At 38.9% G+C, this 27,708-nt stretch overlaps 2 protein-coding genes across 3 annotated transcripts in view; one reads left to right on the forward strand and one right to left on the reverse strand.

Annotated features, from left to right (window-relative positions):
• Positions 1-6,577: 6,577 nt before the first annotated feature.
• LOC133516771 (acyl-CoA Delta(11) desaturase-like) overlaps positions 6,578-27,708 on the reverse strand; it is a 46,599-nt gene continuing 25,468 nt past the window's right edge. For both annotated transcript variants that reach the window (XM_061849724.1, XM_061849725.1), the window contains 3 exons: positions 15,939-16,101; positions 12,783-12,956; positions 6,578-7,216 (listed from right to left, as the gene is read on the reverse strand). In XM_061849724.1, coding sequence (XP_061705708.1) covers positions 6,751-7,216; positions 12,783-12,956; positions 15,939-16,101 — 803 coding nt within the window. In that variant the 3' untranslated portion in view covers positions 6,578-6,750. The remainder of the gene's footprint in view (positions 7,217-12,782; positions 12,957-15,938; positions 16,102-27,708) is intronic.
• On the forward strand, positions 24,054-25,607 carry LOC133516772 (anti-sigma-I factor RsgI8-like). Its single transcript, XM_061849726.1, has 2 exons — positions 24,054-24,857; positions 25,300-25,607. The coding sequence occupies exons 1-2, from the start codon at positions 24,066-24,068 to the stop codon at positions 25,375-25,377; spliced, it is 870 nt and encodes a 289-aa protein (XP_061705710.1). The 5' UTR covers positions 24,054-24,065; the 3' UTR covers positions 25,378-25,607.

Genomic DNA, 27,708 nt, shown 5'->3' on the forward strand with positions numbered 1-27,708 from the left:
AAACTTTATTGATATGAAGTTCAAAATCCCAGAACTAAATAACTTTTTTTTACAGGTGGGTAGGTACTAAATGATTACTTCGATTTACGAACACAAAGGTGACAATTGTATGCACAAAACGTTATTTGTACCTAAGAACTAAGTAACACTTCCCACAAAATAAGTAAAAACAATCACTTCCAAAAACTATGGTTATAAAAACTACTGCCCGATTTCAACAAATCCGCACACGAAGAAAAATAATCGGCATCAAAACAAATATAACGATGTGACGTGCCACGGTAGCTGTTATTCGATAATTTAAAATTTCAATCAAGACGGCTTAAGCAATAAAACTGTGGCTATGCGTTAGTTCTTAATATCCCGCTTTCTGATTTTAGCAAGGAGATTTGAATTTATAAGGAAAAACACATAGGCTACAAAAGTAATTTCAATTTATTGATGAAAAAACGCACAAATCAATGCTTTTAAATTTAAATTCGACCTATGTAAATAAATCGTGAACGAAAAATAATCGCGAATTTCGGGACAACCGCAGCGCACCAGTGTCGAGCCAAAAGTGTCTCAAGCCAGCGGAAAGCAATGTGGCGCCATTTTATTGCGTGAAGTTGTTGCGGGCTGAAGTTGCAGGAAATCGGTAAGTAGTTGAGCGCCATCTATTGGTATAGCGCGAAACAGCTTTGTTCAAAGCTGGTCTTGGAAAAATTAGGCTTCTCTCCAACAATATTATAATGTCAATTATATACAACACAGAAGAACGATAGAAACAGAAAATACAATATAAATTACAGCGAAAGCAACAGCGACCGTTATGCGTCTAGCGGTCATGAGCGACATGCGCGTCGGTATCTTGCATCGACTGAGATGGGGCGCGGCGTTGGCGATAGCCAGCCGGCACGGAGTGCATCTCAAAATCGGGTGCTCCGAACAAAGGACTGCTATCGCGGTGCGCGTCTGCATTGCACACGACTTGTTGGCACCGTCAAGAATTGACGGATGAAATGTAAATATATGTATAAAATGTATATAAATAAATATATGTATGTATGTATGTATGTCACTTAATTGCACATAAACAGTGATATAAGTAATATAAGTGTATGTATTAATATTATGTTTTATATAAGTGTAAATATGTAATTTTAAGTTTAGTGTAAGTGTAGGGAAAGTAGCCCACAATATTTTAATTCTGATTAAAACTGGCCAAGTCAAAACCACCTACCTACTAAACTACTTTAACATCTCACATTTTTTTCAAATAACAGCAATTGTTATAGGCAACCACTAAAGCAAAGAAATAGAGTTTAAATCTTAATCTTAGCCACAGTCGAGTCGGGCATGCCACCAGGACCGGCCTGGTGGTATCCAATGAGGATTTCCTCCACCTGCGAAAAAAAAACCATCCTAACTTTGAGTAAACTAATTCAAAAATCTATCTAAATAACGGTAAAAGATAGGTCGGTAGGATAGGTATATTTTTGACCCATAGGGCTCTAATTTGTCCATATTTATCCACAAAGACACTTTGTTTGTCAAAATCTGATGAAATCTTAAAACCGACTTTACCTTATGGGTGACGACAAAAATAAGTTATGAATTATTTCATGCGCTTCCAGTTATCGGATTATCCTGAAATTTTCAGAGTACTTAGCTCTCTGTTTAAGCTTCCTACTTAGTTTGTTAATTCTTTGTTAAAATTTATTGGTATTAGGTTGTTTTTGTTGATTTTTTTGTTAATTAGTTTGTTATTTGTTCTGGCAGTGGTGGTATTGTATGTTTATGTGTGTGTGTGGGTGTGGGCTGGTAAAACCCGGAGTTCGGACCCAAATTTTCGCAAATGACCGCTTCTTCTATGAATGTCGCAACATCAAGATGTTGGACGCGTTACTCGTCCGACATGAGGATGTTGCCGATATTCATGAGAAAAGGTGGGTCGAATTTCGACTTTTGGAGACGAACTCAGAGGTGGTCAGGGTCCTACATATGGTCACAAAAGACCAATGTCAGATTCAATTCCAGAAGAATTTTATGAAAAGATCGTTGTGCCAGCCGTGACTGACTTCCCGCCAAAGTCTACGAGGAAAAACTGTAGCAATTTGTTCTCAGTACAGAACAAATTGTCACAGTTTTCGGTTGCAAACACCGATTGGGAGAAATTCAAGGCGAACTTCAACATTCGCCTAGAGGCCATGATGATAAGGTCATGCTTGAATATTCAAGCAACGTATTTTGACGTATGTGAGCACGGGATTAAGGATCCACCGCATGCAGTGCTTGACAACAACAACAAAGGTTGGCAAAAACGTGCAACCTTTCAAGCACGAGCCTTGAGTTTGTGCAGCTACAAACTGGTGCAACAGTAGACCCAGCCTTGCCGAATTCCACGGTTCTACTAGACATTAATAAAGTAAAAAAAATTCTGGGGAAAAGTGAGGGACGTATGGTGGTATATAAAAAATACCATATGGCGTGGCACGGTACCTTTAGCGGTGTAAAAAAGCCGGCCGCATTCCCTGGTGTCTCGTATATGCAAGCGTACGAGACAACCAGCCACTTAATCCCATCCCATGATGACCAAATGTCCCTCTTCGGTTACGTGCTGGCTCGGGGTTACCCAGGTGACTCTCAACTGGGACACCGTGCTCGAGCGTGGATGACCCAACTCGGATAATTCGTAGATGCTCAGAAATGTGCCGGGATTTACGTATTGAGATTGTCTCAGAATTTGAAGGCGAAGACATCCCCGGCACACAGTTTTTCGAAATTGACTCTGTGGCGGAGAACTCCATCGGGGCACTGGTTAGGATGATGGTCCAAAACCATTGCCTCGTGGAAATGGGAAACTGGGCAAAGTTTGTGCAAGGCACGGGGGTCGATTTTATGAATCGACTGGAAGCGGCGGTGTCGTTGTGTCCAAGGGGGTTGTTACACAGATCTGATATTAACAGAGTTTACGTAGTGGAACAAATGTTATACTGCTAGGTTGAGGACAATCCCAAAAGATACGACGCCGAATTTGTCCGGCCGTTCTTGACAGGGGCCGTGGAGGACGAACCAACAAAATTGGTCCGTGTCACGGAGCTGCCCCTTGACTTTGAACTCCCTTTAGAGAAATTTCAGCAGCTCAGTGTACCCCCAAATTACGCCGAGTGCTTACGATTTGTATACGCGCAGACTCAGCACCACAGTAGGTTCAGGGGGACCTACATAGAGATCCTGTTCCGGATTCTAGGTGCCGCCCGTAACACGATAGTTCAGAATCGTATAATTGGGTACCCATCATGCGATCCTAAACATGAGTTCAAAATGACCCCCCATAAAGCGGCACTCATAAAGAAACTGGTGGCAGTGTCCGAAGTTGTGGATGCTATAATGAGGCCAGATCGGCTCATAGTTCAATTTGGGGTGCGAGCGTGCCCCACGTTACGGAGGAGGACATAAAAAAATACGTAGAGAGTACCGTCGACGTATTCCCAGCGTATTTCCTGGGAAGGATATACCCGCAGCCAGTCGACTATGTTAAGGTCATAAAAGATCTTAACAAAGTCGACCAAAATAAGTTGACGTCAATGGTACTTGTACAAAAGATGAACTTGAAACCATTCAAAAAGAAATTCATGGCGAAAAGCACACAGACCGAGGACACAGAATCAGAACATTTACCCGCGGCTGTCGAGGCCGAAGACGATCCAGCTCTGGCTGAGTTGGTGACGTCTTATCGTCAATTAAGCCAAAAATCGCCCACGACGCCCACGTCATCAGCTCCAGCTCCTCGGAGCAAAAATCCCTTTAAAATCGCCGAGCTGCCGGTATTTTTTTTATACTACGTCGGTGGCAAACAAGCATACGGCCCGCCTGATGGTAAGCAGTCTCCGTAGCCTATTTACGCCTGCAACTCCAGAGGAGTTACATGCGCGTTGCCGACCCTAAACCCGCCTCCCCCCTCGATGAGCTCTGGCAACCTTACTCACCGGCAGGAACACAACACTATGAGTAGGGTCTAGTGTTATTTGGGTGCTGTTTTCTGTAAGGTGGAGGTACTTCCCCAGTTGGGCTCTGCTCTAGATCTGGAATGACATCCACTGGCTGTGCTTTTAAAATAAGAGAATGATAAAACGCTTTTATTTTGTTTTTATTTACCGAACAAAAAAAATATATATATAATTCTATCTATTTTTTTTTTATAACTGACGAAGTTTAACAGTTTCTATCGTGTCAACAATTAATTTGTCTTAAATGTCAACGTGTCATTTGATTTATAAACGTTGTTGAAACCGTATATTTTAATATTATGAATTTCTTCAGCATTTAACAGTTTGACTTAATTCGCCAATAGATGGCATAAGTAGTAGCGATTTTGGAAATTTATTATGGTTTTTTTTTGTTGGCAATTAACACTAAAATATTTGTAAAATAATTTAGAATAACATATATGTAATATTTTGGATTTAAAGTCACAACTTAGCGATATGTTGTTTAAGAAAATTAATTACCAAATTAATCAAAAGTTTTGTTCCTAGAACGCGATGGTGAGATTTTTTCGGGTTTATATATAAGGTCCAAGGAACAAAAGGTCGTCAGTTCAAAATCAAATCAAGCAATGAGTGTTATATACAGTGTGTAGTAGAAGTAGTGTACATAGTAAATAAAGTGGTGGTTTTATACAGTGTGTGTTATTTTTGGACCTTGTTCAAACGTGAAGTGGCTGAATATGTTCAATGAGGTCTCATTGAATTATCTCATTAACATGCTGTTTTTACGTAGCAAATTTGTTTTCCAATTTTGTCCAATTAAAGATCATAAATCCTATAATGTTTCATACTTAAATATACTCCAAGAACCGAGTGCTATGAGATGTAAAAATATCGGTAGCTAATTTGTTAGCACCTTATACATTACATGATGTAATTTACATCATAATGTAATCATTGTATATTATAATTGTTGGAAACAGCGTGCGTAAACTGTTATAAACCGCGTACAACTAACGCTGTCCTGTGGCGAGTAGCGAAACTAAAGTGGTACCTGCCAAATTTACTAGATAGCGCTAGTAACCATATTAGGTGCCGTCGTTGTTTGTTAGAGTCTGTGCGGAAAGAGAAGAGTCGTGTAATGTAATTTATGGGGCCCAATACATTCCACGACTCTTCTCTTTCCGAACAGACTCTACACAATACATTTTAAAAGTAAGGCTTACTAACCGTACCTATATTATCTATGTTAGAAAATGTTCTTATCATAATACCTAATTCTTCTAAAATGATAACTTTAAATATAATTAGCCTCTTAAGGTGTCCATTTCTAAATATTGTTTAGGACCTCGCTTGCACTGTGGGCAGATCATTGCTTTCTTTCCTGTGGCAACCTGCGGACCAAAGATGTAGAGTATAAAAAATAAAATGGCAAAAAGTCTATTGCCTGAACGCGACACGTCACTCGGGAAACGGGCAGCGATGTGAAGATCATCAGCGTTGGATCTTTGAGTCAAATCACTCCGGGAAGGCATTTCCTTAAAACAATGCAAACACATTCTTAACAGATGTAAGTTCCAGTGGCGCAATGTTTGGCCTCTGAGAGATTCAATCCAGCCTCTGTGTTTTCGATGCATACTATAATTGTCCTATTCTTGTTACAGCAAGCGCGTGCACACGAACATGGCGTCTGATATTTGAGCTTTATTACATCATGCAAATTACAATTCTGGTGACTGCAGCGTATGATCCATGAGTCTAAAAGGTTAATCCGGGTAAGAATTTGTGATTTCATGTAGAAAATGTAGTTTTTCTTTTGGTCTTTGCTAACATGCAACTTGTTAGTGGCACGTGGCATTTGTTATATTCCCGTGAGACCTAGAAAGTAATGTGGGAGTTTTCGTTATTATCTGATTTATTTCTGTAGAAATATGAAGGAAATGCATATGCATAGTCAAGATCTGACTTGTGCCTTACTCCATTTTTTTATGATGATGGATTCAACATTATCAAACTGGTCTGGCAATGTTGCCTCAACATTGCCAGACCATTTCCGCCGCAGGTAACTATTACTAGACGCTTTAAAGCTGTCAAAAAATATTGTAACTTTCTCTTTAGTTTTTAGATCTTTAAATGCTCCTCTTTTAATAAAAACCAAATCGATCAAATGTAGGACATAGCTGTGTCTAATATACAACGAATTGTGTCAAAATATTTTCAATAAAAGTTAATATCCAGGGAGGAAAATGAGGACTACGTTTGTATGAAAAGACGATTTCGCGCGGGTCCTCCACTTTCGTCTTAATAATCCTCTCGAAGATATCTCAAGAGCCGAACGATATCGTGAGACAAATAGAGAGACTATGATGCCGATGACGAGCGCGTAGCTGACTTGAGTAATAATGGTTGATTGTAAGATCTTCGCTTCGCTCCATAGTGATATTACATTATATTACACATAATATTTATTTGTCGAAATTCCAAACTTTTAGGCACTGAATATTTTGAAGGTATTACAGAGGTAAAATTAGTGAAAAATCGATAGGAAAGCCAAATCCATTATTTCGATGATTAAGTATAATGAAGTAAAAATAAAAACATTTTTTTTCAATTTTTAATTAGTATAAACGCAATGCCAGAAAAAATCCCAATAAAACGTCAATAATTAACATACCAATGTATACATACTCGTATTAACAAGATTCGATTGGCGTTTTCTATTAAACGATTGTCACTCTGCTAACCTCTGCGGATGAAACGAAATAAACGCTAAGATTTATCAAGAACAATTTTCAAAACCGTTCTCCACTGGCACGGGCCACTGGCGAGATCCGTCCCCGGTCCTGTGCGCCCTCTTCGCGACGATGTCGGGACTCGCCGGCTTTAAGTCGTACGCCCAACCGATCTTCGCGAACAACTCGATTAAAGTAGTCGAATAATTAAAATATTTAAATCCAAACTCAGAAATTCGATAGTCGGATGGGAAAGCGTGGTGATAGTTGTGGTGTCCCTCTCCGAAGAGGATCACGTACAGGAAGTTGTTTTCGGCGGGCGTGATGGTGGCGTCGTAGGGCTTGCGGTCGCCGGCGTGCGCGAAGCTGTTGACGCTGAAGTAGATGTGCAGGCCGACCAGCGAGAACAGCAGGTGCACGTGGTGCGCGTGGCTCCACGACTCGCCCCACCACACCACCGGTACTACGACTGGCATGATGAACCCCAGTAGAGTATTCAGATAATAATAGTACCTGAAATAATACATTTAAAAAAATTTACGATTCAAAACATAACAAACTATAACATCTAAGAGGAGTCGGACCAACTTAACTATTTATGGTATTTGCAAAGTGGCGATGTTATCATTAATGTCAAACTATGGAAATATGAATTTTATAATGACCCTATCCCACTTTTTTTGTTCAAATCGCAAAGTAATTGCTATTAGGTACATCTATAAAGATAAAGATAGTTTATTTTCCAGTAGGCATATTACAATGCGCATATGAACGCCAAATAAAGCAACGCCGGCTGTAACCCTAGACCCTATCTCAATATGGGACCGACAAGAAACTCGGTGGGACACATCTATTACATCTTATAACTAACATGCATTTAATAAAAAAAAACAATTTAAATTTATATGGAATGCATAAAAAAACATAAAATAACATACAGTAGGTACGTTCTTATATAAATTTGATGCACTAGATTGCTAATGCAGACGATCCATGATATTATAATCACTTATTTAATAGTATGCTCGCGAAATGAGTTTTTGCTTAACAACAGTTTTGAATTTAGAATCTGTATGCTCGGCGACATTTTTAGGGTTCCGTAGCCAAATGGCAAAAAACGGAACCCTTATAGATTCGTCATGTCCGTCTGTCTGTCCGATTATGTCACCGCCACTTTTTTCCGAAACTATAAGAGCTATACTGTTCAAACTTGGTAAGTAGATGTATTCTATGAACCGCAATAAGGATTTTTACGCAAAAATAGAAAAAAAAACAATAAATTTTGGGGGTTCCCCATACTTAGAACTGAAACTCAAAAAATCTTTTTTCATCAAACCCATACGTGTGGGGTATCTATGGATAGGTCTTTAAAAATGATATTGAGGTTTCTAATATCATTTTTTTTTTAACTGAATAGTTTGCGCGAGAGACACTTCCAAAGTGGTAAAATGTGTGTCCCCCCCCCCCCTAACTTCTAAAATAACAGAATGAAAAATCTAAAAAAAAATATATGATATACATTACCATGCAAACTTCCACCGAAAATTGGTTTTAACGAGATCTAGTAAGTAGTTTTTTTTTTTAATACGTCATAAAGTTTAAAAAAAAAATTTTTTTTTCATCAAACCCATACGTGTGGGGTATCTATGGATAGGTCTTCAAAAATGATATTTAGGATCTTAATATCATTTTTTTCTAAACTGATTAGTTTGCGCGAGAGACACTTCCAAAGTGAAAAAATGTGTGTCCCCCCCCCCCTTTAACTTCTAAAATAACAGAATGAAAAATCTAAAAAAAATATATGATATACATTACCATGCAAACTTCCACCGAAAATTGGTTTGAACGAGATTAAGTAAGTAGTTTTTTTTAATACGTCATAAATGGTACGGAACCCTTCATGGGCGAGTCCGACTCGCACTTGGCCGCTTTTTTGGTATCTTGTTATAGAATTTTACACAATTTCCGACTTGAACGACTTGCTTGTTTTAGGCACTGTAAGATGTTACTGTGTTTCGTGTAGCCTTTGGCTTATCAACATTCGTTGGGAAATTGTGTAAGATTTTTTACAAACATAATTATTTCAAATATATATAGCGACAGCAGAGTTAGAATATGTATTTCCTTCTCTTAGTCATTCACGCGACCCCAGGTTGTAAATTGGTGTAATTGCCCTTATTTGCAAAATGAACATTGGATCAGTATCAGCAGCCAATCCCCACAAAATAAGACCATACGTATAATAAGGTAAAGGTGCCTTATTTTCCTTACTGCAAACGCAGTGGAGCTCAACCTATTATTTAATGAAGTTACATGGGAGCCCCATAGTAATTTGGAGTCTAAGGTTATTCCTAGATAAACAGTAGTCTTAACAAATTCTAAAGTTTGACTATTTAATTTAATATTAGATACTTAGCTGAAAAGTTAGTGAGAACCGTATACATTTCGTTTGGATTCTGTACTAGATTATTGGCAGCAAACCAGTCGGATATCATGGATAGGGTATTGTTTGGTTCAACAAGCTCAGTATATTTCCTATTAACTTTGAACAATAAAGAAGTATCGTCAGCAAACATAATAATGCCTGATCTTCGGCTTCCCATTTATGTCAAGGTCATTGACATACACAAGGAATAAAAATGGGCCTAAAATAGATCCTTGGGGTACTTCCATCTCCACTGCCATTTTGAAAGAATTTACTCCATTCCAATTATATACATATATCTGTATATGGATATATATATGTAGTCAAACATAGAAGCTCCGGCGCTCCTAGGTTTGACTAGTCTGAGGACAAACAAACGACGTTTTTCGACCTTTGACTAAAGAATTTTCGTCAAGCCTAGGAGAGACTAAAGGACCATGGGCAGAAATGTCCCCACCCACCAACAGGAACAACACATGTCTCATTCAATAGATCTTGGCAACCTGATGATTTGTTACTATGACGAGGATCGCCCTATGCATGGGGTTTTCTTGGAAAACTGTATTTTCTTTTTATATATTTTTCGTTCATTTCATTGAAAGTTGCAGGCAGAAGGTTATAGCAATAATGTTCCTACTATACATACATATATTTAGGCCAGACATCTTCGATTTTCCATAACAGTGCGAGACAAAAAAAAACCCGCCAAATGAAAAAAAAAACTGCCAAATGCAAATAAATGTCAAACCTAACTTTTATTCTGAATAGTACCCGAACGACATCTATTTCTGAATTTTCCTTATCAGAGTATCATAAGGGCCGGTACAGACGGACTGCAACTCGACTGCAACTTGTATGGGAACTGCATGCCAACTGCACTCCAACTGCAACGTCGACGTGCAGTTCCCATACAAGTTGCAGTCGAGTTGCGGTCCGTCTGTACCGGCCCTTAGGCATACTGATTTTATTCTGCCAGCAGAACTCTTAAGTAATGTAATATTCGATGAATTTTGAGTTAACAATGTGATAATAATTGTCTAATATGTAAAGTAGTATTAGATATTGTAGATATAAAAAATATACAGCTCTAAGCGAATTTTTGTTTTTCTTTTTTTAAGACACATAGTTTGTTTATTATTGCCAGTAACATAATGTTTCTATAACCTTCTGCCTGCAACTTTCAATGAAATGAGCGAAAAATATATAAAAAGAAAATACAGTTTTCCAAGAAAACCCCATGCATAGGGCGATCCTCGTCATAGTAACAAATCATCAGGTTGCCAAGACCTATTGAATGAAACATGTTTCGTTTCTGTTGGTGGGTGGGGACAGTGAAAATGAAAATGAAAATGAAAAATATTTATTTCGTAACTTATAAGTAAACTTTTTACATCTGTGCCGATGCCTCTTTTTAAGTAATGAATATACAGTGCCCATACAAATTTGCCCATGGTCCTTTGGTCAGGCGAATGTCGAAGCTCAGTTTCATGAAATCGAGGTGTGACCAGTCAAACTTCAATAAGATAATTAGAATGTCTTAATTTGTTAGATTAGGAATAATAAAATGACATTTTTAAATGTGTATTGTAGTAATCAATTTGTGATATCAACCTTTGACCATTGATTGACCTTTGACCTTTGACAGGCCTTACGGGCAATAAGAATAAATAAATAATTATTATTATTACTAGCCTATTGTGTCCCACTGCTGGGCAAAGGCCTCCCCCCTCTTCTTCCACTCATCCCGGTTTTGAGCTACGACTGTATAAATAAATAAAATATAAATAACTAAATACATATTATAGGACATTATTACACAAATTGACTAAGTCCCACGGTAAGCTCAATAAAGCTTGTGTTGCGGGTACTTAGACAACGATATATACTTAAATACATAGAATACATCCATGACTCAGGGACAATTCGGCTGCCCTAAGCAGAAATCAAGTATCTCCAAAATTTTCAATAACAATTTTTTGGATTTTCGGAATCTACTGTTTCAGTTCAGGCGCATCTTTTACTGGAAAAAAAGTGAAATCATGTATATTTTTCAAAATATTGGCGTTTTTGAAATCCAAGTATCTTTTTTTGCTCTGTATTCTACGCTAAATTCAAGTATATCTCCCATTTCTACGCTAAAGTCCAGTAACTCAAAAAAGATACTTGTAATTCATATAGATGACCGAGATACATGCTTTTACCGTAGATGTTAGCAACTAAAACTTAATTCATTACGATGCTTTTGTTGGATTAACATAATCTGTAATTTTAGGGTAGAAACTAGTCGCATACATATAGAGTACCTTTTTTATTACATTATATAAGAATAATGTATTTTCATCTGTATTAAAGGTATATATATTATAATACACGCAAATTTTCAGATCCATACGACTACAGAAAAAGTAGGTAATACTGACTGGAAAGATCCAATTACACTGTTACTTTGTTACAAGTAAAGTGAATTTAAGTGTGTTGATATGATTTTATTTAGAACGACAAACATTCCCATATAATTTAACGGTCTCCTAGCCTACAAAACAAGAGGTCCCAGGTTGAAATCCCGGTATGGGCAATTATTGTGCTCATTGCGAATACTTGTTGTGTCGAATACCTAAATATCTACGTATTTATCTATACAAGTACCTATGTGTATCGTCACCAAATACCCATTTGGGACTAGGTCGGTCGGACTTAGGTCGGTCGGACTTAGGTCGACCGGGTGTGAGATTGTCCTCAAATATTGATTTTCATGGACTCTCCACCACGCTGGTGAGTCCATAAAAATCAATCAATATTCCTGTCAAACAAGTCTGTCTAATGGGAATGGGACTATAAAAAAAGGAAAGCAAAAGAAAATGTAAAGAAAGGTTCGGAAGCAGGATCCTGCACCGCCCATCCACGAGGACTTAAAACGAGTTTACTGAAGGAATGGCACATCGTAACACATAATAATCTTTAGAAATTAATAAAACCGATGAAATGGGTGCCAATTAATGTGTCAGAAGGTCCGAGGATGCCAGTTATTTAAAAGAAAAATATTTTTTAATATAAAAAAATACTATAATGTTTTAATGTGTTTTTTGTCTAACGGAAATTTTAGTGTGATCAAAGCAGAAAGTAATAAAAATACGTTTTAGGTAAGTTATATTATTAGTTTTCATTTGATACTATTTTCGTCAGGATTGCATAAAAATTGGAAAAGTTATTGAGCGGAGAACCAAATCTGTGAAGTATTTCAGAAGTTACATTACTTGCCAATTTCAAAGCTAAACACGAGATACTTGAATTGGTGTAGAATGCTTCTGAGATTTTTGGGCAGTTATCTACACAGAAAACTATTTCTGCCTGTACAAAGTTTAATTTAAAAGAATATCAAAAAATGCACTCTGTCCAAGCTTAATTTTATCACTCTCAGTATAATTGCATAAACAGATGTTACATTTTAGACAAAATACCCAACAAAACAGACAAATTACGTTTTTTTGCTCTCCTCAAAAATTTGTCAAAACCGAGATACTTGTTTTCTGCTTAGGGTAGCTGAAATATCCATGCTCGTCAGTTGGACTGCGCTAGAGCGACGCTAAAACTGTTATTTAAGATAGAAAGGTCTTACACCTTTGAGTTTTTTCAACAGTAGCCATAAGATCTTACTTCTTTTGAAACATCACCACCGGATTTTGTTCTAGATCCGCCAAGTATATCGTTTTCCCCCTCCGGAGGACCTCGGGGTGTTTGTCGACTAGGAGCCAGCCGATGTGGGAGAAGAACAGCCCGCGGCGCGCGTTGTACGGGTCCGTGTCCGTGTCCACGTACTTGTGGTGCAACCTGGACCAAAGTAGGCATTCGTCACTTCATTTCATATATACTCACACAATATACTCGTAGCGATATAGACACTACACTACAAAGAGAATTGATTGTGATGTGGAGGTAATGTCTAACGTATTGGTATGATGGAAAGGGACAAACGATTATTAGCGGCTTGTTAACTTTAATAGACGTTTATGAATAAGGGGGTAAGAAAACTAAGAAATAAACGTGCGTCACTGAATGAATTATGCTTTTATTCGAAACACACATACACAACAACATTAAAACAGACTGAAATCTAGGTAAATTGGAAATTACAGTGCTGCGGGTGGTTCCAGAACAACAACCATCCATTGTTTATTTATTTATTTATTTTTGTTTTTTTTTTTCTAATGTTTGTTACTCCATAACTCCGTCATTTCTGAACCGATTTTGAAAATTATTTTTTTGTTTGATTTTATATAGATTGGTCCCGTTTTTGTCTAAACTCAGTTTTGATGATGGGATCCATGAGGACTCGAGGGAACTCCTCAAATGTTAAAGGCATATATATATAGTGATCTTAGTATTTTCATTAATAAATCAAATATTTACATTTGTAGAAGTGACATTTGATAAAATGGAACTGCTGATGATGAACAGAACGGAACTCTTCAATGATGCATAGTTCACGTTTGGCATTTATTCTCTTTGCCAAGTAGTTAGGTTTTCAAGGCACATTTTTATATTTCTATCCTATTTAGTTTTTTTTTAATAATTATCTGGTGCTTTATTTCACGCATGGTGCGAAATAATTTATCTTAAATACAGTCGAATACCCTATTGCGGGTATCTTACCAGTCAACCATAGGGCAAATCTGAAATGTGTCAAGGTGGGCGCAGTGGCTAAAAAAAAACATGTTACCTCCTTTTCTACATAAATAGGCGTAGGACGCTGTCTTTTTAATTTCATTGTATGAAATCTAAAATCAACAATAATCATTCTTTTACCGGTCTTCCTCAATGAAGTCGGTTTTTTTTTCTTAAAAATTATTTTAAATCAAAGACAATTGGCGATACAACAAGGAAAAATCTGTCAACAATATTTGGCTAGCCAGAATCTATCAACTTCTTCAATTTCTGGCAGATATCGTGGTCTGAGAGGCCTAGCTGTTGGGTTTTACCTTTACCGGATCTGACATTGCTAAAAATGTGGTCGATGCAGTTATTTTTACGGGTTGGGCTGTTTATATTTCTGTATTTTCGTAATCGTAATTATGACACCGAATCGGCGCGGTTTAATATTAATTTTTGAAATTAGTTATTTTAGAGGTAGGTCCATTAATTTATTATGATTGTTCTAGCACTGTTATATTGCACCAGTCGCGGGCGCCGGTGGCGGCAGGGGTGTTGAGCGTTTTCGACTTAAAATACATGAGTGACCCGTTTTAACATATTTAATACACATAAATGTTGTTTAAATGAAAACTCCGAGCGCCAGCGGCATCTAGCCGCAACTTCAAGTACACTTACCGGACAACAGATGTCGCCCGTAAGTGGCGTAAGTCAATACCGTAAATTTTGATGGCGAAGTTCCAAATTCCGTCTCTAGTAAATGAAGAACATCTACAATCCTCATACAACACCGCGTGTTCCGCAAACCTCATCTTTGTTGTATGTGGAGTAGTAATAGGAACAGCATATTTATTTATTTATTGTTCGGAGAACCAACAGCTATAAATTGTACAATAGTGATTGGATAGCATAACTTTAGTATACCTACCGCTCTAGTTAAGTAGTGCATAAGTTATAAAATTATATTATAGTATTTTATGCATCAGTTGTATAAGAAGGGTCAAAAAAGGCGAGTGGCGTGAGTTACAATGTGAGCCGGAGCCGAAGGCGTAGGCGAACATTGTAAAGGAATACGCCACGAGAATTTTTTGACCTACTTATACAACGTTGCATACAATATTTTTCCTACGAGTCAACAAAAATAAATCTTAATTTAGGTAAACAAATTACAGCAAAAGTATATAGCCAAGACGCGCGAGCATACCTTGTTACGCGCCCGGCCCGCCCCGGGCCGCGGCCGGCCGGTCGGCGACACTTCCTCGTAACTCATGAGGCCCTGGTACTCGCTACTTGCTAAATTAATTTTTTGGACAGTTTTTTCTCAATTTTGGCCACCGTAGCCTACGGAGACTAACAAGCAACGCTAAGCGGTCTTCGTAGTCTATGGGTGTTGCTATATTACGGGTGTCACATGCGTGTTTCTGACTTATGACGTAATTATTTTTACTATGCAACCAAATGAATATTTTGTAAGTTGGCATCAATGCACTTAGTTTAAAACTGTATTCGTTTTGGTTTTGTTAGGTTGGTAGCCATTAATCGCAGTAACATTATAGCTTATAAAAGCACAAGAGCTTTTATGAGGAATAGACAATATAGACTTTTCTTGAAATCTTTTATGTATGTTCTTATATTCGTGTTAATGAATGCATAAATGACAGATAACAGTAGAGGAGTAGGAAAAGTTATAAATGGGTAGAACACACCATGTTAAAGAGCGCTTAATCCGCCAACAAACTGTCTTCAGTTTGGCAGAATATAATAATGCAAACACCATCAAGTATTTTGATAAATAGATTTAAAAAAAATGTTAACACATACACCTCACGCATGCGCGCACACACACACACACACACAAGTGGCTTCGATTAGTTATTTAGCTCTTTTAAATTTAAATAAATTCAAGGTTCCTGCAACGTTAATTTAAATGTTTAGTTTTATTCTTGTTTCTTTTAACCGTTGTTTTGTTATTGTTACTTAACAAACCAGTAAGGAAGAGCTGTGTCTCTTGACACAGGTATCAAGGTAGGTTTAGGTATAAGTACTTAACAAGAGTCGCAAAAATTAATTATTTTTAATTTTTTATATTTTGATTTAAAAATGCCGAAAATACTTGTAATATCACGGTCATTTGGATATTTGAGACGCGAACACGTGTACTACCTGTGATCCCTCGCCCAGTTGTGCACGGAGAGCTGGCACGCCAGGGTCTGCATCAGCACGAGCAGCACCTGCAGCGGCAGGGTGGCCTTGTACCCGCGGTGCGACCACAGCCGGTGCCCGCCCGCCGTGACGCCGAAGCCTGCCGCCATATAGATGAACACGTCTGGAAACGGTACACATTAATATGAATAGGTTTTTTTTCAAAAATTCAATTTTTTATACAAGCTTTTACTCTCAATTGCGCAAAGGTTGACTGGAAGGGATCCCTGGAATTAGTTCGCCTTTGTACGTTGTATATATTTTGTTTTATTGTATTTTGTAATCTGTTTTATGTATAATAAAGTGTTTACATACATACATACATACATTATCCCTGGCTGTACTTTTGTGTCAATAGGCAACGAATACTCATCGAAACAATAGGGAAGTTTCCTACTAGTCAAATCAGTTTCTTTTTTAGAACTGTCAACGCTTTGCCACTATGGAATTTATACCAAAAGCTACTTATATATTTTTTATTTCACATACAATATAATCCATAATTTGTTAGTACATACTTTAACTACTTATAACGCAAATAGTGACATAAATAGATAGATAGCATTTATTGGTAAAAAATAATATTTTACATGTCAAGTTAATTTCAAGTAGCAAAAAATACATTCATTTTATTTAAAAGTAATTACATTACTAAAAAATACATTGTATAAGTATTAACGTTTTGAGGTAAACCCATTGCACATATATTATTTAAGTAAGTACCTACTTTAATCAAAAAGTCGTATACTTGTAGACATGGAAAAAATAACAAAAAAATACATCATTTTATATAATTGTGGTACAGTATTAATTTAAATCTGATAATTATAATTTAGTCATTTAATAAGGAGACAATAAATTAGTCTATTACGTAATCGTTACAAATAGGTACAAATGTAATTACAATTGAAAAAATCAGTGTACATGTTGGTTGTTCCCTGTGAGGAATTCGTCAATAGTGTAATAAGCTTTTTCTTGGAGTAGCTTTTTTAAATTACTTGGAAATATTTGGTCACTGGCAGAATCATATATATTTTATTTTCAAATAGTTCATATTTAATTTTATTATTAACGATGCAAAATTTAATATTACAACTTATATTTCAAGCTAATAATACTAACTATAAATAATAAATAATACAAACACAAATAAATCAAAAAACATATTTTTTTTAAAATTAAAGTCTTAAACTACTTCCTACTACCCTAACCTAAATAACATACTACACTAGAAAGTCACTCCGCACCCCCCCCCCCCCCCCCCCCCGACGCAAAAGTACCCATGACGCTCGTCGCGTTGCCACGTTGAACGGCTATGGATAACCTTTTGCATCAGGAAGGTCCCTGAGCGAGGATCCAAACCTCTCCCTCGCATGCGCCTCCCCACTTCCTCGAAAAAGTCCTTGGCCTCGGAACACCAGCACCTAGCGGTTTCTACAGCAAGCGGGACAAATAAATAGTTCGCAAGGGATTATATTTCTCCCGCTTGCGAACCGCAGCCAATTCGGCTGCTGCCCCTGCCATACTCACCGTACGGCCAATATGCGACGCCGCGAAAGTGCTGACGCACGTTGTGTCCCACACTAAACATTTCCCCTTCTCCCAGGGAAACAACGTCAACCCATCACGGGTCTTTTCCCGTCAGAGCGACTGAGGCTCGGAGGTTCCAGCACGCACGGGACGTTTGCAGTAACTATATAGCGCTCTCCGCACGATATCATTAAGCACGTGGTGCCGCGGAAACCTCCCTGCACACCGACCACAACTCAACGCGTGATGACTGTTGCTCTCCACCATAGTACCGCTGATGCAAGCGTGGGGTTCACACACTGCATAGCCCAGGCGAAGAGCAACTGCAATCCGCGTCGAGACGTTGTCAAGCAGTGTACCCAAATGCGGAGAGGCCACGCTTGTAACGTTGTACGTATACGTATAACGTACATGTTTTAATTAAGTACAAGTTTTAATTATATTATCTTCCCAACTTTAAATAATATATTTTTTCCTTAACGACTGTACTCGCGGCCGGTCCAGCGACTACGTCATGGAAAGTTCGAGATGCAGCGGGGCGAGCGCCTTGTCCTTCCGTTGACCGCCAGGGCAGCCAGTCCGCGCCACACCCGATAAGATACGCACGTACGGCCGCGCACACGGAGCAGTGTCGTCTCGCGCGCCGTACGATTTTTAAATTCTTAATTTTAATGTTTGTGAGCGCGGACAATTATAATTATTATTCATAAAATTAATCCGCGACGCTTTCGCGCATTATAGTTAATCCCACACCCACGTACTGGTAAGTGCAAAGTGTTGAATGTTTGAGTAGCTTAGTTTTAGCGTTAAGTAGCTCCGTTATTTAAATTCACTTATTTGTTCTTTCTTCTTCTATTTTTCTTTACTCTGTGCTTTCCCTTCGCTTTTGTGACTCCGCTCTGCTTGTGAACACAAACATGCTTTTTGCTCATGGTGCACCGGCTTACACATGGTCCCATCATCATCATCATCATCACAGGGTGTTCACAATAGCAGAGCGAGCAGGAACACATTTGTAAGACGTGGAAATTTACAGGGTGCGTCGTTATTTTTAAAAATAATCTCCGGTCGAAGAGACCCTCGAGCCTTCACCACCTCGACGGCAGGGCTGGAGCCCTAGTCGTTCGCCCGCCGTCGCCTCGGCTCCTCTTCTGCGCTGTCGTGACACCCACCAGCTGCGGACCTTTCGACCAGCCAGGGCAGTACCACTCCGGGTGCAAATTTAAGACCGGCCATAGAGTTCCACGACCTTTTTTATTAAATTCTAGTTTTTTTTTAAATATAATAAAATACTTTTGTTAACGTAGCTGGTAGTTCTTTTTTTTTTATCCCTGCCAACTTTCCTAGAGGACATAATCCCTAGGGAGTAACGTTACATTGGCGCCTTAAACGTGGTCTAAATGGTCTAAATTTGCCCCGCAGCATTTATGTGTGTTTGTTGTTTTTTATTTTTGTGAAACGTTGTTTTTTTTTTGGTTGCATGTAACTTAGGTGTACCCCAATAATAATAATAATTTTAATTATTTATTTATAATCAAATTTTAATTTTAATATTCATTAATAATATAATTCATTTTGTGTGTCATAATTTATTCAGAATTTTTTACATCATGCTGTGCTAGTACATTGTAGACTAGTACAGTCAGTCAAATTTTTTATGAATATTTTTATCGTGTGATATTTTATTTTGTAGTTTTGTGGTACACACAAGTTGCAATTATTTAATGCTTGTTATTTTTTATTTTTGTGATTGTTTATTTTATTTTTTAATTTGCGCTTGATTTTTTTTGCCAACCAAAACGTTACGTAGTTTATTATTGTAACAGACGGAGTAGTGTTAGTTAAAAACAAGCGTTCAACACTTTCCACGGTTGCCATTTTGCACGTTATTATTATTATTAATTAAATTATTATTATTTTATTTAAATTAAAAAGAAATGGAATTTCCTGTGAAATTTTTGTCGCTTCAAAAGCCGGAATTGGAATATGAGGTTAGCATTCGTGGTGAGACACCGGGTTCAACTGTCCAGGACTTGCGGAAACAAATTTCAAAATTAGGCCCTTTGTTTCCTTCCGAGGATATTTTAGAAAGTAATTTCTCTGTCTCTGCCGATTTGAAGGGTGTTTGTGATGCTCTCGCAAAGGTTCAGTCGAATTTAGATTCACGACCGGATAGGAACGTTTTGCTTCGCACACAAAATCTTTTAAATCACTTGTATCACCGTCTCAATCGTATAGTATGTGATGAAACGACCAAACCCATGTATGACGCTTGCGAGCAGGAATTTCGAGCTCTTACAGCTAGATTTAATTCCGTCAAGGACACGGCTACCGCGACCGTTTTGCCTGTTCCTAACACAGAACCCGTTGTTAGCACGGCGCCGATAAACGTAAATGTCACTTGCGACCGTGGTAGTCACAATGAGCTTTGCAAGATCAAGTTTGATGGCAAGTCTTGCGTCCGTGCCTTCGTGGAACGCATAACGGAATTTTGTCAGGCTAGGTCTATTTCGGACACGAAACTTTTGTCGTATGCCACAGAGTTTTTTACTGGTGATGCGCTACACTGGTACCGTAATGTTAAGGGTCAAGTGTCCAGCTGGGTTGAACTCGCCACGTTGCTAAAACAAGATTTCGGTCAGAGAGACTATGATTATAGGCTCGGTAATGAGATTCGTTCACGCACACAGGGTGAATCTGAAAACATTACCGTGTACCTATCAATTATGGCTGGTTTATTCTCGCGCCTCTCTAAACCTTTACCTGAGGACGAGAAATTAGAGATACTCCTCCATAACATTAGGCCTTGCTATGCCAGTACTTTAGCGTCAGCAGCCGCGATCACTGACATAGACACTTTACGTAATCACTGTCGTAACTACGAAAGCATTCAGGCACGTCTTGCTGACTTTCGTGAACCACCCAGGCGGACAGCTGACACCTTGGCACCTGAGTTTGCTTATACTGGTATTAGTTATAATAAAAATAATAACAACAATTACAACAAGAATTTCACGTACAAGAATAACAATAATAAACAGTATCATCAATTTAATTCTAATCACAATAATAGTAGATCTTATACTAATAACAGTAATTTCAATAAATATAACAACAACATGAAACAAGTACATGCAGTTACTACACCCTCTGCCAAAACTTTATTTTGCCCTAGATGTCGCAACAATAGCCACAACTTGCGTCAGTGTCCAGCAAATAAAGATGAAGTTTATTGTTTTAAGTGTGGTCATAAAGGTGTCAAGTCCCCAGATTGCCCTAGTTGCAAAAAGGATAAACCCTCCACCTCAAAAAACTAAATAGTCGGAATTGTGTCAACCATCTCGTTAATCATTTCGATTCTGTAGATTGGGGCAAATGGCTGAAAACTATTAACATTTTTTTCAGTTCGTATAAGATCGACGCAATTCTGAATGATGATCCCAGTATTGACAATCGTCCTTATGCAACGGTACAAGTTAATGGTATTAATATGACAGGTTTGCTCGATTCTGGTGCTGCCATAACTGTGTTAAAAAGTGAGGCTCATCAAGCACTCCAAGGTTTACCGATTCATAGGGATCAATGTATTTCAGCTATAGGGGCTGGCAATCGTGTTATGCAGAGCCGGGGTTACTTTAACTTACCTGTACATTTTCAAGATAAGTTCCATTTTATTACTGCACATATTGTACCAGATGTAAACACGGATTTTATATTAGGCGTAGATTTTTGGCGTAAATTTAATATTCTCCCTAACTTAAGTAGCATTACTTTTCCTAATGCCTCAGTAGTTGAAGAGGAACCGAAGCCTTATAATCCTACGTTTATTCATGGTTATGATCATTTAAGCGTTTCGGAGAAGTCCATTGCTGACAACATTATTTCACAGTTCGAGGATATTTCTACCGAACGCAAAGGTTTGGGTAAGACCAGTCTCATTGAACACCGTCTAGATACTGGTGATGCGCAGCCGATCCGGCAACGGTATTATCGTATGTCACCTGAGAAACAACGGATCCTCGTCGAACAGGTTGACGAAATGCTTAGTCTCGACGTCATCGAGCCCTGCGAAAGCGCCTGGTCTTCACCTGTCCTGCTAGTCACAAAGAAGAATGGCCAGCCTCGTTTCTGCCTCGATAGTCGCAAGCTGAATTCAGTTACTCGAAAGGATGCGTATAATTTACCTTATGTCACGGAAATATTGGACAACCTGCGTGACGCTCGCTACCTTACGAGTATCGATTTGTCCAAAGCCTTTTGGCAGATTCCAATTGCTGTCGAGGACAGAGACAAAACTGCTTTTTATGTCCCTGGTCGTGGTACATTCCGTTTTAAAAGAACCGCATTTGGCCTCACAAATGCGCCAGCAACGCAGCAACGTTTAGTTGATCTTCTCTTTAGAGAATTTGACTTAAAGGTCTTTGCCTACTTGGATGACATAATTATAGTTTCTGAGGACTTTAATTCTCATATGTCACTTCTTCTGCGGGTATTGGACAAACTTCGCCAAGCGAACCTGACAGTAAACTTGGAAAAATGTCAATTCTTTAGAAGTCAGCTTAAATACTTAGGATACGTTGTTGACAGCCATGGTCTTCGCACGGACCCAGGTAAGGTTGACGCCATCTTAAACTATCCGACACCTACTAGTGTCAAGGACATAAAGAAATTTTTAGGAACTGCCACCTGGTACCGTCGGTTTGTGCCACAGTTCAGTACGATAGCGGGTCCCCTTAATCAGTTGACATCCACCAGGAAGGGTAGACCGCCTTTCAAGTGGACTCCTGAAGCCGATGCTGCCTTTAGCAAGCTGAAGGAATGCTTAGTTTCAGCACCAGTGCTGTCTTGCCCCGATTATAACAAGCAATTCGAGGTACATACTGATGCGAGTAACTATGGCGTAGGAGGTTTGCTGACTCAAACAATTGACGGTAAGGAGCACCCGGTAGCTTACATGAGCAAATCATTGACACCGGCTGAACGTAATTACAGCATAACTGAGCGTGAAACACTCGCGGTAATTATAGCTCTGGAGCATTGGAGGTGTTACTTGGAGAATGGACAGCCGTTCACTGTCTTTACAGACCACAGTGCCTTAAAGTGGTTCCTTTCTCTAAGTAACCCTACCGGTCGTCTGGCTCGCTGGGGCGTGCGTTTGTCGTGTTTTAACTTCGAACTCAAACATCGTAGAGGCGTGGATAATGTGATTCCCGACGCTCTTTCCAGAGCAGTCCCTATTAGCGCTATTGATTTGTCTAATTCTTACCTTAATACGTCTGATGCATGGTATAAAAAAATTTATAACTCTTGCCTAACAAAACCTCAAAATTTTCCTAATTTTTTAATTAAAAACGGTTCTTTGTATAGACTGTGTAAAAACAAACACGAGCAAACCTCCGAGTTCTCTTGGAAGGAAGTCGTCCCAAGCGAATTTCGTCACGATGTTTTGGAACAAAATCATTCCGAACCCATGGCTGGACATCTAGGTATCTTTAAAACGTATCGTCGATTGGCGTTGAGATATTTCTGGCCAGGGATGCATAACGACGTCGTAAAATTTGTAGGCTCGTGCAATAAGTGTTTACAGTATAAACATCAAAACCATCAGGTGCTTGGTGAAATGGGTCGTCCCAAACAATGTTGTCGTCCCCTGTCGCTGTCAACATCATGTTGAATCAGCTGTTTGCTAAAATTCTTAAAATAATACAAATCTTTGTAATAATGTGATGTTGTGTATATTAAAAAAGTGTAATAATTGTAGAAATAACGTTAAACAGTGATTATACACAATATTACATTGCTTTTTGTACCTATTCACCGGCCTTTGTTGAAGCTGAAGTGTCAAGTATCGGACGTTGGAATTTGGATTTAAACCGGGCGAGTATTTTGTATTTTTATTTTGTGAGTTTATAAGACAATAGTTCTCATTGTATTGCATACGTGAGACGACTTACATTTTACAAAGCTCATAGCGCTGTGAGCAACGTCCCATTACAATACATTGGCTACGTGCAATTTCTCTTTGTTTGACGGATATAAGTGGAAACAAAGTTTGAGATATACACAATTGCCACATACATTACCTTATACTAATACACTACACACATAATCTCACACATTCATTTCATTCTAAATATATTTGACAAACATTTTTATATTCAGTGTACCTACTCAGTTGTATTTATATATTTCAGAATGGCTTCAAATGTTCTTACACGTCAAGGCACAACTCGCCACCTGGAAATGCAACTGAAAGCGACATTGAAAGAGCTTGAGATCTCGAGAAAGGACTGTAACAACCTAATATGTGAACGAGATGAAAGTGAAGTGGAAGTGGCAAAAATAGTTCAAAGAAACTCTGAGCTAAAGAACCAGCTGAATGTACTACACTCTGATTACATGGACAGTGTGAAACAGTGTCAACACCTACAGTGTATTGTGGACACATTTGATAACTGTGTTTTAAACTATGAATCCAATTTAAGGCGTATCAGTGACCTAGAAAGTGAACTGAATGAAGCAAATTTATTAATAAGTGATCTGCGGAGTCAATGTGAGATGAATGAAACTGTACATACACAGAGCCTTTTTGCTGAAATGTCAGTTATGGATGTGACTAAAGTTGATTCTTCCCCTTCTTATTATTTTGCAAGTAACAAGAAATTGAGGAAATATATTAAATTAAATAAATTTATAAGGCGCACTCAGAAACTTATTAAATCAAATAAAAGTGTGCAACTCAATGTGAAACTTATAAGGAAACAAAGTGACCTTGTGGAAAAATTAGATCGGTGTCATGGAAAATTACAGGACAATATTGATTTATATGAGACTGAAAAATTTAGACTTCAGTCCGAAATAAGTAGATTGAAATGGTCACTCAAAACCTTAAGTGATAATTACAATCATATTGTAAAAGAAAACCAACAGCATGTTAACTCTGCCTCAGACCTGGTCGACCTCTGCCATGAAAATGAGGAACTGATACAAGATCTGATGAGCAAGTGTTCCTGTCAACCATCTCCCGAGGTGCAGTGCCGGAGCCCGGGGAGCGCGTTGAGTGAGTCGAGCGCCGCGCCTCTGCTGGCGACCCCCGCTCCGCGTCCCCTGACCCCGGCCGCGCCCCAGCCTGCACGACCTGACCTCAGGAGTCCCCAGAGCCAGGAGACGTCACAGTCAACCGACGACCCGCGCCGCCCGGGCCCCGCAGCGCCCGCCCCGGCGCCCGCCGCGCCCCTGCCCGCGCGCCCTGACCTGAGCCAGGACACTCCTCCCCCGTCGACAGTCGTCTACTCTGATGGTATTGGTGCCGGCCTCGGATCCATGTTGAGTGAATGTCTCCAGCAGAAGGTGACAAATATATGTATGCGTGGTGCCTCCATCAAATGTTTTGTGGACCGCTTAGCGAAGGACAAATTGGATAGGGGCACCACTCTAATTGTACATTTGGGCGATAGTGTTGGCGTAAGGAAATCCCACCTAGAACCCCTTATGCAAACACTGTCAGATATTGAGCAGCGTGGAATTTATAAAATTATTTTGTGTGCCTTTCCGTATTCCAATTCAGTATCTCGTGAACATAATATTAGAGTGTCTGAATTAAATTCCATGCTGTACACTGTGACATGTTACAACAGTAACTACCATTTTATGGATATCAACCAAATGTACAAAAGAAACTTTTATAATGTCACATTGTATGATCAATATTTGTATGTACCGAGAAACTGTAAAGTTACAACAGCCAAATTGCTTGCTTACAACATTGAACCTGGGCTTTTTGACTCTGCAGCCAGTGGCAACAGCGCCAGCGGCGCCACGAGCGCAGGCGCGAGCGCAGCCTCTCCCGGGGGGCGCCCACAGCATTTAAACTGACTGCTGAGACAGCGGAGAAGCCCCACGAGATCATGTTAGTCCACCAAAACCTACAGGGCTTCTCCAGCAAGGAATTAGAGGTGGGTCTGTTCTTAGAATCTCTAGATGTAGATATTATGTGTATTACGGAACACTGGCTCAAGGAATATGAATTGTTATTACTCAACATTTATAATTATGATATAGTTAGCTCGTTCAGTAGAAAGTCGGCCATTCACGGGGGCTCATTGATTATAGTGAAAAGAAAATTTAAATGCAAGGAAAGAAACGACATAGTCAAACTTTCTATCGAGCGAACTATAGAAATATCATGTGTGGAAATGGAGAGTCACATTATAATATGTGTCTATAGACCACCTTCGTCGGATTTTAGCCAGTTTGAGTCCGTGATGGAAGATGCGTTGAAACGAGTCTTTGTTAGCAGTAAGAAGATAATAGTTTGTGGGGACTTTAATGTTAATATATTAGATCCCACACATGCACACACTGTAAGACTTCTAAACCTTTATCAGTCTTTTGACTTGTTTCCGCTATTCAACGAGCCCACAAGGATTACAGCTAGCACGGCGACATGTTTGGACAATGTATTCTATAATTGTGAAGTTATAAAAAAAGAGATCTTTAGCTGCTTCAACTCTGATCACTGTGGTCAAAAAGCCTATTTCCAAGTCAATGTTATAAGACAACAGCAATCATTTACATATAGACCCATCACTGCCAGTCGAATGGAAAGGTTTAGAGAAGGTGTTATATCCAAGGTACCAGCACTGATTACAGGTGAGCAAGATCCTGATACACTATACAAGGAACTGTCGAATGTGATACATGACGTCCACAAGAATATTTTTAAAACAAAGACTCTAAAGCAAGGATCACTGAAAACAAGGTTTAGTGAATGGGCCACAGTGGGCATCCATAAGAGTAGGAATAGATTGTATGACCTGTATGAAATGAGGAGCATTAACCATGACGAGAATTTTGCAGAATATGTAAGAAAATATTCAAAAGTGTTTAAGAAAGTCTGCGCCGCGGCTAAGTCTGCCTTTATAGGTCAGAAAGTCAGGTCAGCTGACAATAAAGTAAAAGCTACTTGGACTGTAATAAACACTGAAACTGGAAAAACGAAACCCCGTGATGGCCACTACAGACTGAAAGTTCAAGACCGAATATTGTCTGCAGACCTGGATGTTGCTGGCGCCTTTCAACACTTTTTCACCAACATAGCCACAGATGCTACACGGAACTTGAACTCCTCTGTAGCAAAGGCTGGTGTTTACTTAGATACAAACAATGTCAAGAAATGCAGCATGGAATTATACTTCCAATATACTGACCCCCATGAAATCATTAAAACGTTCAAGTCCTTGAAATTAAAGAATACTGAGGACCTTTGGGGGATCTCTGTGAAAGTCATGCAATCTGTAATCGACGTAGTGGCACCGTATTTGGCCGATATATTTAATGCTTGTGTTAGAGAATGTGTATTTCCTGATCTGATGAAGTACAGTAAGGTCATTCCTCTATTTAAAGCGGGCAGCAAAGATGACCTTGGAAATTTTAGACCTATTTCAATACTTCCTGTTCTCAGTAAAGTGTTTGAAAAAATTGTATTAAACCAATTGCTTCGACATTTCAACTCGAATGAACTACTTCAAGATCAGCAATTTGGTTTTACAAGAGGTCGTTCGACGACTGATGCCGCCTCTGTACTAATCAAGCACATATACGACGCCTGGGAACACTCGCTAGATGCTATAGGTGTCTTCTGCGATCTGTCCAAAGCATTTGATTGCGTGGAGCATGACACACTTCTACACAAGCTGAAGCACTACGGTCTGTCAACGGAAGCTCTAAGCCTTGTTAAGTCTTACTTAAACCAAAGAACCCAGAAAGTGGTTGTAAATGGAACGGAGTCTACTGGAATGACTGTAAAGCTCGGAGTTCCACAGGGTTCAATTTTGGGTCCTTTTCTCTTCCTTGTATATATAAATGATCTGCCGAACCTTGTAAAACATAAATGTGAGATAGTCTTATTTGCTGATGACACCTCACTAATTTTCAAAGTTGACAGGAAACTGAGCGATTATAGCCAAGTCAATGAAACTTTGGAAAAGGTACTAGAATGGTTCACAGCAAATAACTTACTTCTTAATGCGAAAAAGACGAAATGTGTCAAATTTTCGCTGCCGAATGTAAGAAAATCTGAAACTATCATCACATTAAATGGCGAAACGCTGGACCTTGTCGAGAATACGGTTTTTCTGGGCCTTACTTTAGATAGTAAACTGCAATGGGCCCCTCACATATCTGCCCTGGCGAAAAGGTT

The sequence above is a fragment of the Cydia pomonella genome, chromosome 4 (genome assembly GCF_033807575.1).
Source record: "Cydia pomonella isolate Wapato2018A chromosome 4, ilCydPomo1, whole genome shotgun sequence".
In the NCBI taxonomy this organism is placed as follows: domain Eukaryota; kingdom Metazoa; phylum Arthropoda; class Insecta; order Lepidoptera; family Tortricidae; genus Cydia; species Cydia pomonella.

Coding starts and splice junctions, on each gene's coding strand:
- LOC133516772 (XM_061849726.1), top strand. CDS start 24,066: ATGAATGAAACTGTACATACACAGAGCCTTTTTGCTGAAATGTCAGTT. Junction 24,858..25,299: donor GTGAATGTCTCCAGCAGAAG/GTGACAAATATA, acceptor TTGACTCTGCAG/CCAGTGGCAACAGCGCCAGC.